Source organism: Macaca thibetana, chromosome 6, assembly GCF_024542745.1.
Source record: "Macaca thibetana thibetana isolate TM-01 chromosome 6, ASM2454274v1, whole genome shotgun sequence".
Classification (NCBI taxonomy): domain Eukaryota; kingdom Metazoa; phylum Chordata; class Mammalia; order Primates; family Cercopithecidae; genus Macaca; species Macaca thibetana.
In genome coordinates this window covers 8,812,236-8,830,193 of record NC_065583.1, presented here as the reverse complement: position 1 = coordinate 8,830,193, position 17,958 = coordinate 8,812,236, and the positions used below count along the sequence as shown (strand labels likewise).

Below are 17,958 nucleotides of genomic sequence, written 5' to 3'. Positions count from 1 at the left end.
CATTGAGCATCAATATTAATAATAATGATAAAACAGTAGACATTTATTGAGCACTTACTGTTTACTAAGACCACACTTAGCATTGCACTTGTTCTCATTTGATCTTCTCAGCAACCCCATGGCATAGATACTATGATTGTCCCCATTTTACATCTGGGGAAACTGATGGACGGGAAGCCCCTTGCCCAAGTCAATCAGCCAAGAGGTGGCAGAGCCAGGATTTGAACCCTGGTAGCCTGGGCTTCCCTCGCGATGCTGTATTTTCTTTACCAAGAAGGGTCTGGAATCAGCCCTCGAGAGAGAGGTGAGTCTCACACATGCACACTCACTGACTCACACTAACACACACTCATTCACTCACTCATTCTCCTGCCCTGGGGCAGCCAACAGCTTGACCTGGCAGTCCTCCAGCAGCCTGTGAAGTAGATGGAATCTTTATCCTTATTTTCCTCTTTCTCTCTCCTTACCTCTCTCCCTCCTTCCTTTCCTTTCTTATTTTCTTATTTTAGTGAGGTGTTTGTAACTTACATACAACAAAGTGCACAAATCTTAAGGTAGAGGCCTAATGAATTTTCACCTGTGTTTACACGTGTAACCATCACTCAGATGAAGACATAATACATTCTATCACCAAAGAAGGGTCCCTTGAGCCCCTCCCAGTCAGAGCCCCCACCACTATTATTCTGACTTCCGTTGCCATAGATTAATTTTGCCTATTTTCAAACTGATTGAAAGCTTTTCCAGTTTTACAGATGAGGAAACTGAGGCTGGGAGAGGTGAAGCAGTGTGTCCTGGGTCTCCCAGCTTCTAAGTGGCAGAGCCAGGAGGTGAGCCCACACCTGTCTGCCACTGTCTCCATTGGCCTTCCCACTGCCCACACTGGTGACGGGAGTCAGGCCCATGGAAGTCCTCAAACCACAATGAATCCACAAAAAACATTTCCTTTTCTTCCAGGTGGGTTGATTTCTGGCAGCCCGTTGGCCTTTTAAAATCAGTTCAGCCCTAGCCAATGAAGTTAGTTAGCCTTGGCAGGCCCTTGCCATGGGGTGGCTGTGGGCGAGCTTGTGGCGCTGGCTGGGGTGGCAGGAAGCCAGCAGCCTGGGAACATTTGCCTTGGACACGAAGGCGGCTTTATTGACCTCATCAGGCAGCCCAGGTGATTGAACTGTGTTTATCCCACAGCCTGGGGGCCCTCCAGGAAGGAGCCTGGGAGCAGCCAGTTCTAGCCTTACATAACCAGCCTGGCCAGAGCGCCGCAGGCCGTCCCTGCCCAGCACCGCTGCCCCCTTGTTCTGGGTGGCCCTCTAGTCCTGCGGAGCCTGTTCTGTGCTTATTCTGGTTAGGAAGACAGGGACCCACGCCTGGGAGAGGCTTCCTGGGGCCTTGTGGGTGAGCTCACCTTGGCACCACACCTGGGATTCACTTTGCTCTTGGCTGAGGTCACCTCCAGAGGGTTGCCAGTGGATGACATCATCCCACAATCCCTCAGTGCTGTGTGGAGGCCCAGCCTCGCCAGGTGGGAAAGGTGAGTTGCTTCAAGGAAGAGTCCCAGGCGGCTTCCTGGCTGGGAAGGGAAGCTGAGGCTCTCCTTAGTTGACTGTGTGTTAATCACCCAGCAATTTCATTACTCAGCAGCTCTCCAGAGTTGCAAATTACAGCTGGGGTAGAAATTGGGTGCTGAAGGCCAGGGCAGAGCATTTGGCTGTAGGGAGGCGGATCCTCCTCGGGCCTGTAACCGGCGGGTCTTTGTTCTTAGATCTGGGGTTCTTGGCCTCACGGATTCCAAGGAATGGAACCTTGGGCCATGCGGTGAGTGTTATAGCTCTATTGGAAGCCGTGGATCATGAAAGACAACTGTAGAACCCAGCGACCAGTGTTCAGCTCAGTTAGGATGAACCCGGGCACTTAGCCATGCAGGAACAACGGCAAGCCTCTAGCCCGGTCGGGAGCGGCAATGGGCGCCTGGCTGGATTAGAAGCGCAGCAGACACCCTGCTGGATCCAGAGGGGGAGAAGTCAGCGGCGGGTCTGTGACGGCTGCGATCAGCAGTGGTGGACTGCGAGCTAAAGCTCAGCTCGAGCTGGAACAAACATGGACCAGAAGAGTGTGCAGTTGCAGGATTTAATAGAGTGAAAACAGGGCTCCCGTACAAAGGAAGGGGACTCAAAGGGGGTTGCCCGATTCGGCTCGAATGCCTGCGTTTATATCCCGGTCATTGTCCCTCCCCCTGTGTTCTCAGGCGATAGATGATTTGGCTGTTTCTTTACCTCCTGCTTTTAGCCTAATTGGTATTTTAGTGAGCTCCCTTTACTACCTGATTGGTCAGCTGTGAGCTGAGTTACAAGCCCCGTGTTTAAAGGTGGGTGCAACCACCTTCCGCAGCTAGGCTTAGGAATTCTTAGTTGGCCTAGGAAATCCAGCTAGTCCTGTCTCTTGCCTCCTGGGCTCCTGTTTGCCCCTCTCCCTCCAGCTTCTTCGTTCTTGGTGGCCTCTGATTGGAGCCAACAGTACAAGCAAGGTCAAGCGCAGGCCCGTGTCTCCCCTCTCCCATCCTAAGGCTTCCCAGGACCAGGGCCCTCCTTCATTTTCTTCCTTGACCCTGATGCTGAGGAGAGGGCTGGGAGGCAGCCTGAGCTGTGGAAAGCCCGGGTTGAGATTCTAGCTCAGCTACTTGCTAGCATGTGACCCTGGGGATGGGACACACCCTCTCCGAGCCTGTTTCCTGGTTTTAAGATGGGGCTCAGGGCATTTCACAGGTGCACACGGGACGGCGTGAATGCGTGTAGTCAGCCTCCTAACTTAACGAGTGGGGGCCCATCTGTTGCACACTTGTCTCTGGGAATATCCTTGTGGGCCCCACAGAGAAACAGGTCCTAGGCGTCTTTCAGAGCCCACCGTTCCTTGTGAACAGCATCACACCAGGTGCTAGGGGTGCAAAGATGTGGTCTTAGTAAAAACGAAATTCCTTTGCTTTGGTCCTACTCATTCTTTCCCTAAGATGTGGCCATTTACAAAGCTTTCTTGGAGTCTTCATTGCTTAGATAGAGCAGTTCTCTTTTATTTTACAGCCGAGGGACGGGACCCAAGGGGCCTAATAAATGTTTAACCACAGCCCAGCCACCTGAAGCACTGCCCCCTTCAGCTGCCCCCTCCCCCCGGCCAGGCCTTTAGATTTGGTTCCCTCTGGGTGGGGGGCGTTATTGGGAATCAGATGCGGCCATCAGACATCCCAGCAGCTACTCCGGGATGCCTCCAAGACACCTGGGCTCGGCACAGCCTCTATCTCTCAGTCCCTCTCCCTCCTGCTTGTCCTGCTCCTCTTCTAGAGGCTCTCAGCCCAAAGAATGGGTCCAGGAAGAAACGCAGCAGTGTGTCTGCATTCCCCGCTCACCTCACCTCCCTCTGCCCCAGTCCCATCCATCAGCAAGTCCTGCCTGCTCTAGGTGGGTTCCTGCAGCCCCCCTCCTCTCCATTCCCATCCCACCCCGTCCAAGGCGCCGCCATCCCCCGCCTGGTCTCCCTCCTGCACAGCAGCCCCTCCAGTGGGTCTTGCTCGCAGCAGCCAGAGGGAGCCCAGGAGAGTGCAAGCCTGACTCCGTGGCTGTGCTCCTATCAAGTCTAAAGGCCTCGGCCGGGCATGGTGCCTCATGCCTGTAATCCCAGCACTTTGGGAGGTCGAGGCAGGTAGATCATCTGAGGTCAGGAGTTCAAGACCAGCCTGGCCAACCTGGTGAAACCCCACCTCTACTAAAAATACAAAAATTAGCCAGGCGTGGTGGCGCGAGCCAGTAGTCCCAGCTACTTGGGAGGCTGAGGGAGGAGAATCGCTTGAAACCGGAAGGCGGAGGTTGCAGTGAGCCGAGATCATGCCACTGTACTCCAGCCTGAGGGACAGAGCGAGACTCTGTCAAAAAAAAAAAAAAAAAAGTCTAAAGGCCTCATGCAGCCTCCTTACACTACAACCATGGTGACCTTCATTCAGTTCCCCAAACCCACTGTGCCCTCCCCAACCTCCAGGCCTTTGCACATGCTGCCAGGATGATGCCTACGCATCCCCCAGACCTCAGTCACACCTCAGAGAAGTCTTCCCAGCCCCTTCTCCCCAAAGGTCAGTGGCCCTGTAGTCCCTCTTACAGCCCCCTGCAGCTTTCTGTCAAAGCAGTAATCAGCGCTGGGAGTGGCAGCATATTTATTTAGGAGCTGAGTGATGTCTGGTTCTTGTGTCTATAAGCTTGATAAGGGCAGAGACAGCGTCTGTCTGATTCATTGCTGTTTCTGGCTCCTGACAGGTAGTAGGTACTCAAAAAGTATTTGTTGAGCAAATTTGGATTGCTAACAGATGCCAACACTGTGCTGCTGACAGCAAGGTGACATGGCTGTCTGTGGAGCCACCTGCCCCTAACTTTGGCCCATGCGGTCGACAGAATAATGACTCCCTGCCCCCAGTGATGTCTAGGTCCCTGATCCTGATGCATGTGGCCGTGTTACCTTGTATTCAAAAGAAACTTTGCAAATGTGATTACATTAAGGATCTCGAGATGGGGAGAGGATCCTGGGTTAGCCAGGTGGGCCAGATGAAGCACTTTGGGAGGGTTGTGGGGTGGGGAAGTGCGGAGCAGTGGATCACGAGGTCAGGAGTTCGAGACTAGCCCGGCCAATATGGTGAAACCCCGTCTCTACTAAAAATACAAAAATTAGCTGGAGTGGTGGCGCGCGCCTATAGTCACAGCTACTCGGGAGGCTGAGGCAGAAGAATCGCTTGAACCTGGGAGGTGGGGGTTGCAGTGAGCCGAGATCGTGCCACTGCGCTGCAGCCTGGGTAACAGAGCGAGACTCTGTCTCAGAAAAAGGAAAAAAAAAAAAAAAGGTAGAGGTCAGAGAGGGGGGAAGCTGCTGGCTTTGGAATTGGGAGGAGGGGCCACAAGCCTAAGCAGCACCTAGAAGCTGAAAAAGGCGAGAAAACGCATTCTCCCAGGAACACAGCCCGTCTTAGACTTCTGACCTCCGAAAGCGTAAGACAATGAATGCCTGTTGGTTTAGGCCGTTCACTTTGTGATAATTTGTTACAGCAGCCACAGGAAATTAATACAGCCATCCAGTTGCTTCTCAGAACCGGTTCTGCCCCTAGGGATGAGCATCAGGGAATTCCTGGCTTCCCAGCTGGGGGGAGGGGACCTCAAGAGAGGAGGCGGTAAGGTCCTCTGTGCCTGTTGGCACCAGGCCCTGATCCCTCATAAGACCCCTATTTCTCATTTTAGTGTTCGAACCACCTTATTTGTAGTGGGTGGTGTTATCCCTACTTAACAGGTGGGTTCACAGAGGTGAGCATAGCAAGTACCAGAACCAGGATTTGAACTTGAATCTGTCTGACTCTGAAAGATATGCTCTTACCACTATGCTATCCCCAGCCCTCCTCTCTTTATTTTATTTTATTTTTTTTGAGATAGAGTTTCACTCTTACTGCCCAGGCTGGAGTGCAGTGGCGCAGTCTCCACTCACTGCAACCTCAGCCTCCTGGGTTCATGATACTCAGCCTTCCAAGTAGCTGGGATTTCAGGCATGCACCACCACGCCCAGCTAATTTTGTATTTTTAGTAGAGACGAGGTTTCGCCATGTTGGTCAGGCTGGTCTTGAACTCCTGACCTCGGGTGATCCACCCACCTTGGCCTCCCAAAGTGCTGGGATAACAGGCGTGAGCCACCGCGCCTGGTCCAGCCCTCCCCTCTTGAGAGGTAAGGCTGCATTTGAAGAGTGCAACCTAGACCCATGCCTGAGGGCACAGGAAGTGCAGGCTCTGCCCAGATGGAGTCTGGGTTATCTAAGTTGTGGTCGCCAAGTGAAGTGATCCCTGGCTGTCCCCTGCAGCTGAGATCTTCGTCCCCATCTCAACAAAGGTTCCTATACTTGTCTCTCCCCTAGTGTGAACGAGCTCTACGTCGATGACCCAGACAAGGACAGCGGGGGCAAGATCGATGTCAGTCTGAACATCAGTTTACCCAATCTGCACTGCGAGTGTGAGTACTCCACACAGTCCCTCCCTCCAGCAGGACACCTCCTCAGGGCAAATGCATGTATGCAGAAGTGGCAAGATCTCCAGGACAAGCCAAGCCAACACATGGTTCTCCCCACTCTTTTTTGGAGGAGAATATAATGAGTATGCATGCACTTGGAGGTTTTCTGGCATAAAAAACACAAGACACTACTCATGGGGGTTACCTCTGGAGAGCAGCTGTGTGGGTGCAGCGAGGCAGGGAGTCTCTTAGGGTCATGTTACAGCTTCGCAGCAGAGCCTGAGTCTCATGGAAGTGACTTGTTGAGGGAGGAAGCTGTAAGGGAGTGAGAGATGCAGGATAAGGCAGTGTAAGAGGATAAGCAAAGATGTGTGTTCAGCTGAAGTCCAAACTCAGCCTGATCTCACAGGATACTGGGGGGTGTGAATGACACCATAGCATTTGTCACACCCAGTAGCAATGGGACCAGGCTGTTATTATCCATGTCATTGGGTAATGGCTGCAGAGTGGTGTGTGTGGCAGGGGTCACATCACCTCCCAAGCATCTCAAGCAAGAAGACCTCTGGTCAGCCAAGAGCATTCATCTGGAGAAGAGTGCAGCTCTGAGTCGTTGGTGGCCGACACCTATAGAAGCCGGATTGGTCCACCATCCATGAGAGTGCAGGACAGGGCTCTAGAGCACCTGCGACAGGGGAGGGCTGGGAGATTCCTTTTTTGACTTCACACCTATTTTGTTTTAACCAAAAGAATGAAATCTTTTTTTTTTTTTTTTGAGACGGAGTTTCACTCCTGTCACCCAGGCTGGAGTGCAGTGGCGTGATCTCGGCTCACTGCAACCTCTGCGTCCCGGGTTCAAGCAATTCTTCTGCCTCAGCCTCCCGAGTAGCTGGGATTACAGGTGCGCACCACCATGCCAAGCTAATTTTTGTATTTTTAGTAGAGATGGAGTTTCATCATGTTGGCCAGGCTGGTCTTGAACCCCTGACCTCAGGTGATCCACCCACCTCAGCCTCCCAAAGTGCTAGGATTACAGGCATGAGCCACCGTGCCCGGCCCAGAGTGAATTACTTCTACAAAACAAAACTCATTTGAAGTCTGATTTGGAGTCAGATCCTGGCTCCTTTGCTGGCTAAAACTGTGACCTTGGCTAAGGTGACTCTCTGAGCTTCAGGTTCCTCATCTGCAAAATGGGCTTAGTAATGTCTGTTGTCTGAGGTTCTTGGGAGAATCTAATGCATTGTCCCCAGACTCGTCCGCGAGTAGACTGGGCGCCCTCTCCTGGACTGGGGTTCCAGCCGTCCCTCCTCCCAGCCTGGCACGGAGCCTGCTGCAGGCCCTTCTCTGCCCACCCCCTCTTCCTGTTAAAGGACACAGCTGAGAGAACACTGGGTGCACCTCCGGCCAGAGATAGGGAGAGTCTCAGCCCTGTCATTGCTTTGGGTGAGATTTACGTCACAATTTTGAATCCTCGCTGGGCCCCAAGCCAGGGAACCTGTCGAAATAGGTCGGTCTTATTTTTTGTTATTTTTTTTTCTTTCACTTAGAAAAATAATTCATCTGGCAGGTTCTCATTCAGGAGTGACTGTATCTCTGGAACAAGGAAATTCTTAGTCAGACCAGAGGACTGGGACCAGTGGGGTAGGAAAGGGAAGAGATGTGGTTCCAGGAGGGGCCAGGCAACCTCTACCCCGTGCCCTGCCATGCCCTGCTGGATCTGTGGGCTATAACCTGAACCCCCAAGCCCCTCACCCCTGCTAGAGCCCAGCATTCTGGCTTTTCTTTAAAAGAACATCACATTTTTATTGTAGGAAAAAATGCATGCTCGTCATTATACTTCTCGAAAACACAGAGAAGCAAAAGAGATCACCCGTAATTCTGCTACCTGACAGCGGTGTCGGCATTTTCACATCGTTCTGTCCAGCTGGCCTTCCTCTCTGTGTTTCTCAGCATAGCTGAGATCGTGCTGCATGTATGATCTCATATCCTGCTTTTAAAAATAATATTCTTCATTATACAACTAATAGAAGAATACATGTTAATCTTAAAATAGACATACATTCAAAAATACAAAAATAATATGTTTTTTAAAAAGCAAAAGTACCCCTCCCCTGTCTCCCTTCTTGTCCCAGTATGCCATCTTCCCCAAAGGACACCTCTGCTAGAAGGTGGGTCCCTATTCCCCACCCCTACATGTGTGTGTGTCTGTGAACACATACTGGGTTTGGGTTGTTGTTGTTGTTTACATAATTAATTGGGACCCTACCATGTGGGAACCTTCTGGAGTTTCTGGGGTTTTTTTTTCTAGCTAGTGTCTTGGAGCTGTTCTCATATTACTCATAATATGAGTAAAATAATAACAGCTGCCATTTATTCTGTTCTTCCAGGCCAGGCCCTGCCCTGCATCCTTTGGCTATATTAAATGCATTGGGATTTGAGGTGTCTTAGCAGAATGGCTGAAGGGTGTGGGCTCAGAAGCAAATCCACCTGGATTTCATTCCAAGCTCTGATGTTTCCTAGCTGTGAGGTATCTGTGCCTCAGTTTCCCTAGGTGTAGAATGGGACTGATAATACTGTCTTCCCCACAGGGGTGTTTAAATGGTGTTTCGTTTGTTTGTTTGTTTGTTTGTTTTGAGACAGAGTCTCGCACTGTTGCCGGAGCTAGAGTGCGATGGCATGATCTCAGCTCACTGCAACCTCCACCTCCCGGGTTCAAGCCATTCTCCTGCCTCACCCTCCTCAGTAGCTGGGATTACAGGCGCCCGCCACCATGCCTGACTAATTTTTTGTATTTTTAGTAGAGATGGGGTTTCACTATGTTGGCCAGGTTGGTCTCAAACTTCTGACCTTGTGATCCACCCGCCTCGGCCCCCCAAAGTGCTGGGATTACAGGCATGAGCCACCGCGCCCAGCCAAGATGGTGTGTTCTTACATAAAAGGCACTTAGAAGAGAGTCTAGCACATAGTAAGTGCTGTTTTACTTTTCTTTTCTTTCTTTTTTTTTGAGATAGAGTTTTTCTCTGTCGCGCAGGCTGGAGTGCAGTGGCACAATCTCAGCTCACTACAACCCCCGGCCCCTGGGTTCAAGTGATTGTCCTGCCTCAGCCTCCAGAGTAGCTGGGATTATAGGCACCCACCACCATGCCCAGCTAATTTTTTGTGTTTTTAGTGGAGATGGGGTTTCGCCATGTTGGCCAGGCTGGTCTCGAACTGCTGGCTTCAAGTGATCCTCCCACCTTGGCCTCCCAAAGTGCTGGGATTACAGACGTGAGCCACTGTGCCCAGTCCTGTTTTACTTTTCTTTAACCCTCACAACAAGCCTGTGATAGAAGAGGAAACTGGGGCACAGAGGTTAAGTAACCTGCTCGAGGTCCCAGTGCTAGTAACTCAGCCACTGATCTGCTCTGAGCCTGCTCCATGCACCTGCATTTAGCCAATTTTTTGTACCTGCCTGCTGCACAGCACTGGGAAAGAGGGCTGTTCCACTGGCTCCGGTGACAAACAGTTGAATTGCTTCCGATTGCCACAATTTCAAATGAGGTTGCCTGAGCAGCTTTGCACAGACATCTGGACACACACTGTGTATCTAGAGGACAGGCTGCCAACATTGGAACTGCTGAGTGAAATGGGGACCTGCTTGTGTTTTCTCTAAACTTCACATTTTACCATTGGCATTTCCCGTGTCCTGTGGACCGTGAGGGTCATTTTGAATGGCTCCAGCACGTTCCCTTCTATGGATGGATCCTCATTTACTTCTCCATCCTCATCGAGGAACACAGCGTGGTTCCCATTTTTCCCATTTAAGGTTGGCCCTCTTTAAAATTGCTTCCAGCTGTTCTTCCTCTGTATGGCACCTCCTTTTTAGCGCTCCTGCCAGGGAAATTCCTGCATTTCCATAGTTCACAGGAATCCTCTCACCGCTGGCTAGTTGGACCATCTCTGGGGATGAAGTTGGCATTGGCCTGCCCATTTTACAGATGGGGAGGCCATCTGAGTCACAGTGAGGTGACAGAGGGCAGGGCCTGCCTTTTCCCTTTGTGCGTCCCTGGTGCTTATCATAGGGCCCGGTAGCATAGGCGATGGGTAAAGGAATGTGTGAATGAATGAATAAGTGAATGATGGATGAGTGGATGGGGGCCTGAGCCTATTCACCCCATAACTATCTGAAGGCCGGGAATGGTGGCCCACACTTGTAATTCCAGCACTTTTGGAGGCTGAGGCGGGTGGATCACCTGAGGTCAGAAGCGAGACCAGCCTGGCCAACATGGTGAAACCTCATCTTTACTAAAAATACAAAAAAATTAGCCGGGCGTGGTGGCGGGCACCTATAATCCCAGCTACTTGGGAGGCGGAAGCAGGAGAAATGCTTGAACCCAGGAGGCAGAGGTTGCAGTGAGCCGAGATCGTGCCATTGCACTCCAGCCTGGGCAACAGAGCGAGACTCTGTCTCAAAAAAAATAAATAAATAAATAAAAAGACTATCTGAGATCCAAGAGCTAACATTTATTAAGCACTTTCCACCTCGCATCCATCAGACCCTAAGCAAACTATTTGATCCTCATAATCTTCCAAGGAAGGTTCAATTATGGTCACCCCCCATTTTACAGAGAAAGAAACTGAGGCATCCAGAGGTTAAGTACCTGAGGCAGAACCCAGATTCAGAGGACCAGTATGGCAGACCCCCGGGGTGGTCCCGGGACCCCTACTATGCCCTGCCTCCCCTCAGCCTCACATTTAGCAGAGTCATTATTCTGTCCCCTGTAGTCTTTGGACCCCAGACCATGAGCTCCTGGAGGTCCCCAGCCCGGCCTGTCCCTGGAATGGATGAATGAAGGCTCCCAGAGAGAACAGGCTGGCCCCCATCCTCCCGTGTCTCTGGGTTTGTGACTGTTGTCTCCCTTTGGCTCCTGCAGTGGTCGGGCTGGACATTCAGGATGAGATGGGCAGGCATGAAGTGGGCCACATTGACAACTCCATGAAGATCCCACTGAACAATGGGGCAGGCTGCCGCTTCGAGGGGCAGTTCAGCATCAACAAGGTACGGAAGCCCTGCCTCAGCCCTTTCTACTTGCTCCCCATTCCCGCTGTCTCCTTGCTCCCTGGAAACTGCTTGTGGAGGTACGCACTCACTCGACCTGACCCCGACACAGCCCCCGGCGAGCGAGGGTTCGTGCCCACTTGCCTGGCCGTCCCTGCTGAGAATCTGGATGCAGGCGTCCAGGCTTCCTGCAGTTTTAAGCCCCTGATGGCCGGTTCAGGAAGGAGCTACTCTTCTCCCCAGTGAGGGAGACAATGGTGAGAAGACCTGAGGATTTGCAGCCCCCACCCCTGGGTTCAAGTCCCAGTTCTACCCCCTCTTGGCCCCTACAAGTCACTTGACCCATTTTAGGCTGAGGATGTGATGGTGATAATAATATCAGGATACCACCCACTTCACAAGTTTGTGTGGGGATTAAATGAGCTAATGCACATTCATTCATTCAAAAAAAATTTTTGAATAAGCACCTTCTGTGTTCCAGCGTCGGTGATAGGCTCTAGGGCAGCGTCCCTGGGCTGGTGGGGCTTCCATTCTGGTGGAGGGAGACAGTCTACAAACCAGAAAGCATCAGGGATGCTAAGTGCTGAGATGAGGAATAAAACCAAGGGGAGTGAGGCGAGGCGGGCTTGAAAGTACCTTGTCAGCTCTGAAGGGCCATTCAAGGTTCACTGTTGTTTTGTCCCCAGAACCAGGAGCTTCAGATCCTAAGTCAAGTGGGTGAGCGCAGTGCCCTTGGGAGGGCCGAGGCACCCGGTGGCAGCTGGCAGGGTTTTGCTCAGCACGTGCCGGCCCTCCTCGAAGCTCGGTACTGTCACAGTGGAGCCTCTCAACAACGCTGTGAGGCAGCACCATTTGACAGGTTAGGATGCTGGGGCCCAGAGAGGTTAAGTGTCTTGCCCAAGGTCACACAGCAATCCTCCTGTCCCACAACTCCCCTTCCCAGCCCCAGGCAAACTGAGGCACTTGCCACTCCTGGCTTCTCCTTGTCCCTCCTGCAGCCTCTGCTCAAAACGCCCTTCCTCCGGTCCCTGACACCTGAGCTGGGGTTGCAAACTCAGTGGCCACATCCAGCCCAAAGATAAATTATGTTTGTCCAGTATAGCATTTAACTGTATCAGAACCAGTATGAAAAGATCAGGAGTCCAAATTTCTGGCTTTTAAAAGTCAGAGGCTCTCACTACATTGGGTCCGTGTTCCCATTATGGCAATGACCTGGCACCTGTGGACAGTGCTCCCCTTTAGAGAGGGCATGTGCTGTCCCTTCCCACAGTCCTTGGCGGGCGGGCGGAAGGCCAGGCCTGGTCATCTTTCAAGCAGGGCGGACTTCTTACGTGACGGTTCAGGACTCCGTTAAGTGCTAAAGCAGAAGCCGCAAGGCCTTCTTAAGGTTTCAGCTGTTGCTGGGAGAAACCTGCCGCGTGTTATGAGTTAAAGTGAGTCTCGTACCAGCCCGGGCCTCAGGAGGAGGGACTACCGAGAGGCAGGGATGCTGAGGGTCGCGGTTCACTGGGGGCTGTCTCTGCCCATGAGCTGCCACACAGCACTTTTGCCATGCCCCGTAATTTGGATTTTATGGTGGTTGTGATGGAAAGCCATTTGAGGGTTAAACAGGGAAGCAATGTAATCAGATTTATGCTTCAGAACTGTACTATCCAATAGGTTGCCACCAGCCACAAAAGGTTATTTAAATTAATTCAAATTAAATAAAATATACAATTCAGTCATTCATTCTCATCAACCATATTTCAAGTGCTCAAAGCCATGTGCTGGCTGGGGCCGCAGCGCTAGTGCAGATAGAAAGAAAGCACTTCCATCGCTGAGGAAAGTTCTGCTGGACAGCACAGCCTTAGAAGGATGGCTTTCGCGGCCGGGTGCGGTGGCTCACGCCTCTAATCCCAGCACTTTGGGAGGCCGAGGTGGGCGGATCACGAGGTCAGGAGATTGAGACCATCCCGGCCAACACAATGAAACCCTGTCTCTACTAAAAACACAAAAAAACAAAATTAGCCGGGCGCGGTGGCGGGTGCCTGTAGTCCCAGCTACTCAGGAGCTGATGTGGGAGAATGGCATGAACCTGGGAGGTGGAGCTGGCAGTGAGCCGAGATTACGCCACTGCAGTCCAGCCTGGGTGACAGAGTAAGACTCTGTCTCAAAAAAAAAAAAAAAGGTTGGCTCGGCAGCTCCATGGGGCTGGGCCGGAGGGGGTGGCAGGTAGTGGTTGTGGCAATGGAACTGGGGAGATATGGTCGGATTAGGGAGGTAGAGTCAATAAGACTTAATGAAGAATTGGATGCGGGATTGAGGGCACATGTGGAATCAAAGAAACCTTTGACATCTTTGTCTTGACAACCAGGTGGTCCTGTTTCTGGATGTGGAAGCTTAGAAAAGCCTGGATTCTATGGGAAGTAGGTAGGGCTGGGCATTGCTCATTCCACTCTGGCTTCCTTTGGGGTTCCCATTAGGTGTCTACAGGGAGAGGTGAAATTGGAAGTTGGAGGTGTGGAGGGTTCAGGAGAGGGTTCTGGACCACAGATGTTGAGGTGGGAGTTGTCAGTGAACAGATGATGTTGGAAGTCACGGGTCCTCAAAGTGGAGGCTCCTCAAGCCCCTAGGCCAGCAGCATCAGCATCACCTGGGATATTGTTAGGAATGCAGATTCTCAGGCCCCCCTCAGACCTACTGACTCTGCTAGAACAAGCGCCGCACCCCCCCCCCCCGCCATAGATTCTGATGCCACTGAAGTTTGAGGAGCATTGGTTTAAGCAAGATTACCTAGGGAGAGGCCGTAGATCCTTGTTTTAAACCTGGGGTCCACAGACACCCCCAAGGAGAGCGGATTGAATGCAAGAGATCTATGAAGTTGGATGGGGGAAAAACTGACGTCTTTGTTTTTGCTAAACTCGAATTAAAGTTTAGCATTTCCGTCTGCGATGAATGTAGGCCACAAACCATAGTAGTATTAGCAGTGCCTGGGACCTCATCACCAACAGAAATTGCCGATATTTATAGCACGTTACAGTTGTTGCAGATAATTTCCAGAGACTGTTTATATGCATCACTGTTTTAAAATTACAGTGATTGGCCACGCGCAGTGGCTCACACCTGTAATCCCAGCACTTTGGGAGGCCAAGGTGGATGGATCACTTGAGGTCAGGAGTTCAAGACCAGCCTGGGCAACATGGCAAAACCCTGTCTCTACAAAAAAATACAAAAATTAGCCAAGCCCGTGCTTGTAGTCACAGCTACTCGGGAGGCTGAGGTGGGGGGGGCGGTCTTTTGAGCCCAGGGAGGTGGAGGCTTCAGTGAGCTGAGATTGCACTACCACGCTCCAACCTGGGTGACAAAGTGAAACCCTGTCTCAAAAAATAAATAAATAAAAATTACAGTAATTATTAGACCCACCACTGGGTCTTGTTATTTGATGCATCAGTAAAGCAGCATATTCAAATGTGTTTTTAAAAATATTTTAATTACTATTTAAATATAGTCTCTTTCCTTTGTAATCCTATGCATTTTATGCATTAAAAACATTTTAAGCGTTTAAAACATAGGTATCATTAGACTGGCAAAGGGTCATCCGTGGCACCAAAAGCCTTAAGAACCTAAGGTGTGGAGAGAAGTGCAATTTGAGGACTGAATTCTGGCGCCCCCTCCCCCCAGTCACTTCGAGGTGGGGAGATGAAGCTGGATGGGGGAAAAACTGACGTCTTTGTTTTTGCTAAACTCGAATTAAAGTTTAGCATTTCCGTCTGCGATGAATGTAGGCCACAAACCATAGTAGTATTAGCAGTGCCTGGGACCTCATCACCAACAGAAATTGCCGATATTTATAGCACGTTACAGTTGTTGCAGATAATTTCCAGAGACTGTTTATATGCATCACTGTTTTAAAATTACAGTGATTGGCCACGCGCAGTGGCTCACACCTGTAATCCCAGCACTTTGGGAGGCCAAGGTGGATGGATCACTTGAGGTCAGGAGTTCAAGACCAGCCTGGGCAACATGGCAAAACCCTGTCTCTACAAAAAAATACAAAAGGTGCAAGAAGGGGCAGTCAGACAGGAAGGAGGAAGCAAAGGCTGGGCGGAGCCTGCAGCCTGGAAAGGAACATATGTATAGATATCAAAGAGCAGGGCTGTCGCTGCCAGGCTCAGGAAGGCAGGGCCGGAATGGACAGTGATCAGTGCTGCGGAGAGTGCTCCAGAAAACGCTGATGATGGGGAGTGAAGGGGCCGCTGGCTGCAGGAGCCACGTCCTTACGAAGCAAGGGGAGCCAGATGCAGGCCGCAGTTGGGGGTTTAAGGCCTTGGAGAGATTCACAGTGCGCGCAGGCAGGTGGGGGGATTGGTGGGGGACCTCTGCTGGGCCTCCATACCCTCCCTCTGTCCCCACCTCATCTTCTGGGGAACCACTGCTCACCCACAGGCCTCAGCTAATGTGGGTCCCTCAGGGGAAGTCCTCCCTCCCCTTCCCTGCGCACCCACATTCACTCCCCACCACGCCCCTCATCACACTGCGGCTGCTGCCTGTGCCTCCTCTTTGACTTGCCCCTCCCTTTAACCACTCCACTCAGGCTTCTGTGCTACTGAGCATCCACCTTACGCCTGGCTCTGTGCTTGGTGCTGGGCTGCAGTGGGAGAGAAACAGCCATGCTTCCCGCCCTTGGTGACCCGGGGTCTATAGCTGGGGGGAAAGCGAGTGCTCAGGTAAACAGGAAATGTGTAATTTTGATAAAGCAGCCATGAAGAGAATGACGAGGAGAATGAGAGTTGGAGACCCCTAAAGTTACAAAGGCAGCCCTGTCTGAAGACTGAAGATGAAGCTGAAGATGCACAGATGAACAGACGTACACGCACACCCTCATTGTGGGCCCCCCGCCCCCAGGGAGATGCAACCACCTGGGCTGAAAAAATATATATGCCCCAGATGGTGATCAAGAAGGGATCGTGCTTATTCAAGCACCTGGAGTGACAACCCACGAGACAGCCCTGCCACCAAGCCCTCCCACCGCTTGGCAAACATGCCCCAGGCTGCAGTCTGCTCCCCTTTGAATGGGCTGTGCTGGTGCCCCCAGCCAGCTCTGGGTGAGCTTGTCCTTTGGGGTCAAACAGACCTGTGGTCAAGGATCCTGGCTACCATGGTCACTGGTTGAATGACTCTGGGCAGTTTATTTTCTCTGAGCCTCAGGTTCCTCATCTGTAAAATGGAGACAGTGATACCTCCCAGGCTGTGAAACATGAACAAACTCTGCAGTAGAGACTGGACAAGCATCCGGGCCTGCCTTATCTCCCATCAGTGCAAAGTTTCCATGACCTCATCAGCTGGCACACACCCTGCCAGTGCGCCTGTGAAAGGCACGGGGAGGGTGTCCAAGAAATGGGCCTTCTCTGGTCAACAGAGTGCCGGGGAGTCTGTGAAAGACTCACAGCAGCCTTTCTTAAACCCGTGTTACTGCCACGCACTGGGTTCTTACCCAGCCCTTTCCACATACGAACTCCTTTAGTCTTCGCAGTAGCCCGGAGGAAACTGAGGCACAGGAGATTAAGTGACCTGGTCAAGGTCACGCAGCCAGGATTTTAACACAGGCAGCCTTGCATCAGGGCCCTGACCCCCCGAGCCCACTGCCTGTGGCTGCTGCTCCCAATGTCTTGGTTACACATGTCATGACCAGCTGTGTCTGTGTGCTCTGGGTCACAGCCTCTGCCCCAAACTCCTGGAGGGAGTAGAGACCATCCCCTACCCCAGCCCAGCCACTCTCCCTCGTTAAAGATCTGTGCCTTTGAGGAGCTGCCCATCAAGAGGTGCTCAAAGAAGCCAGCGGTGTCCGTGTGCTGACGGCAGGGTCAGCAGCCAGCCCCCGCACCTCTCTCCCAGCATCAGGCTGAGACTTGTCCCATGGCCTCCTTATCCGGCCCCCAGGAGGTTGGCCAGCAGCCAGATGTCAGAGTTTGCGTGTTTTGAGCAGCAGCGGTAGCCCCACCTGAGACCGCACGGTGACCTCGTTTCATCAGCCAGCCCCGCAGGAGGAGGACAGGATGGGGTGAGGGGTATGGGGCCTGGCTGCAGCTATATGTTTTTAAAATCCATCAGAGACACTGACGTAGGTTCCTAAGTCACAGGCTCTAAAAGCGTTGCTGTTTCTTTCTTCAGCCCAGCATGTGCTGGCATGAGTCAGCCACCTGTGATGGATTTGGTGTGGAGCGGGAGTGGGTTCCTGAGTCACAGCCTTGCGGGGCTCGGCAGGGGTGGCAGGTGCTGAGGGGCCAGCCTTCTTGACTCACTTCACTCCAGGAGCACGAGGCCCAGGCCCCAATCCCAGTTCTGAACTCTGCCATGGCCCGATCGGCGGGAGGCCCTGTGTCACCGCGTAGAAAACCTCTGGGAGGACACACGCCTTATGGCTGTGGCTTTCTTACTCCCAGGGATGCTCAGCAGCAGGGTCTTTAGTCTGACTGTGTCTCGTGACTGTTTTATCATGAAAATGGGCCCAGGCATTATTTTTATCGGTGAAAATGAGGCATGAATGTGAAAACCCAGTGGGCTTTCCCTCACGCCCTGCCTCTGCGTGTTGCCTCTTCCGGCAGGGCCCTTCTTGGTTGGCTCCGATGACAAACGTATTCACCCTACAAACCCGACCTGAGGCCAGCTGCGGGCTGCTTTGCGTGCATCACCTCCATGAATCCTCCCAGTAACCTTCTGGCTTTATGCCCATTTTGCTGATGGAGAAACTGAGGCATGGAGTGGTTAGTGACCTCGCCTAAGGCCCCCCAACTAGGAAGTGGGCTGGGCTTGAGGCCACATGTAGAACTCAGAGCAACCACTCTACCGTGGGTTACTGGGTCCCTGAAGCAGGTGATGCTGTCCCTCGAGGGAGATCTTGCCACACTGTTGTTTCTGCTCCGCTCCTGACC

At 52.1% G+C, this 17,958-nt stretch overlaps 3 protein-coding genes across 44 annotated transcripts in view; all 3 read left to right on the top strand.

The window, feature by feature from the left end:
* The window catches only part of ATP6V0E1 (ATPase H+ transporting V0 subunit e1), a 380,972-nt gene that overhangs the window by 251,831 nt on the left and 111,183 nt on the right, over positions 1 to 17,958 (top strand). The window lies entirely within an intron of this gene.
* RPL26L1 (ribosomal protein L26 like 1) overlaps positions 1 to 17,958 on the top strand; it is a 287,969-nt gene that overhangs the window by 222,555 nt on the left and 47,456 nt on the right. Inside the window, exon 1 of one of the 41 annotated variants that reach the window (XM_050793321.1) lies at positions 4,884 to 4,887. The exons of the other annotated variants lie outside the window; for them this stretch is intronic. The gene's annotated coding sequence lies outside the window, so the exon portion shown is untranslated. Of the gene's footprint in view, positions 1 to 4,883; positions 4,888 to 17,958 lie in introns of those variants that run through there. 41 annotated transcript variants of the gene reach the window in all.
* ERGIC1 (endoplasmic reticulum-golgi intermediate compartment 1) overlaps positions 1 to 17,958 on the top strand; it is a 122,848-nt gene that overhangs the window by 72,983 nt on the left and 31,907 nt on the right. For both annotated transcript variants that reach the window (XM_050793246.1, XM_050793245.1), the window contains exons 4-5: positions 5,921 to 6,015; positions 10,923 to 11,047. In XM_050793246.1, the coding sequence (XP_050649203.1) occupies positions 5,921 to 6,015; positions 10,923 to 11,047 (220 nt within the window). The remainder of the gene's footprint in view (positions 1 to 5,920; positions 6,016 to 10,922; positions 11,048 to 17,958) is intronic.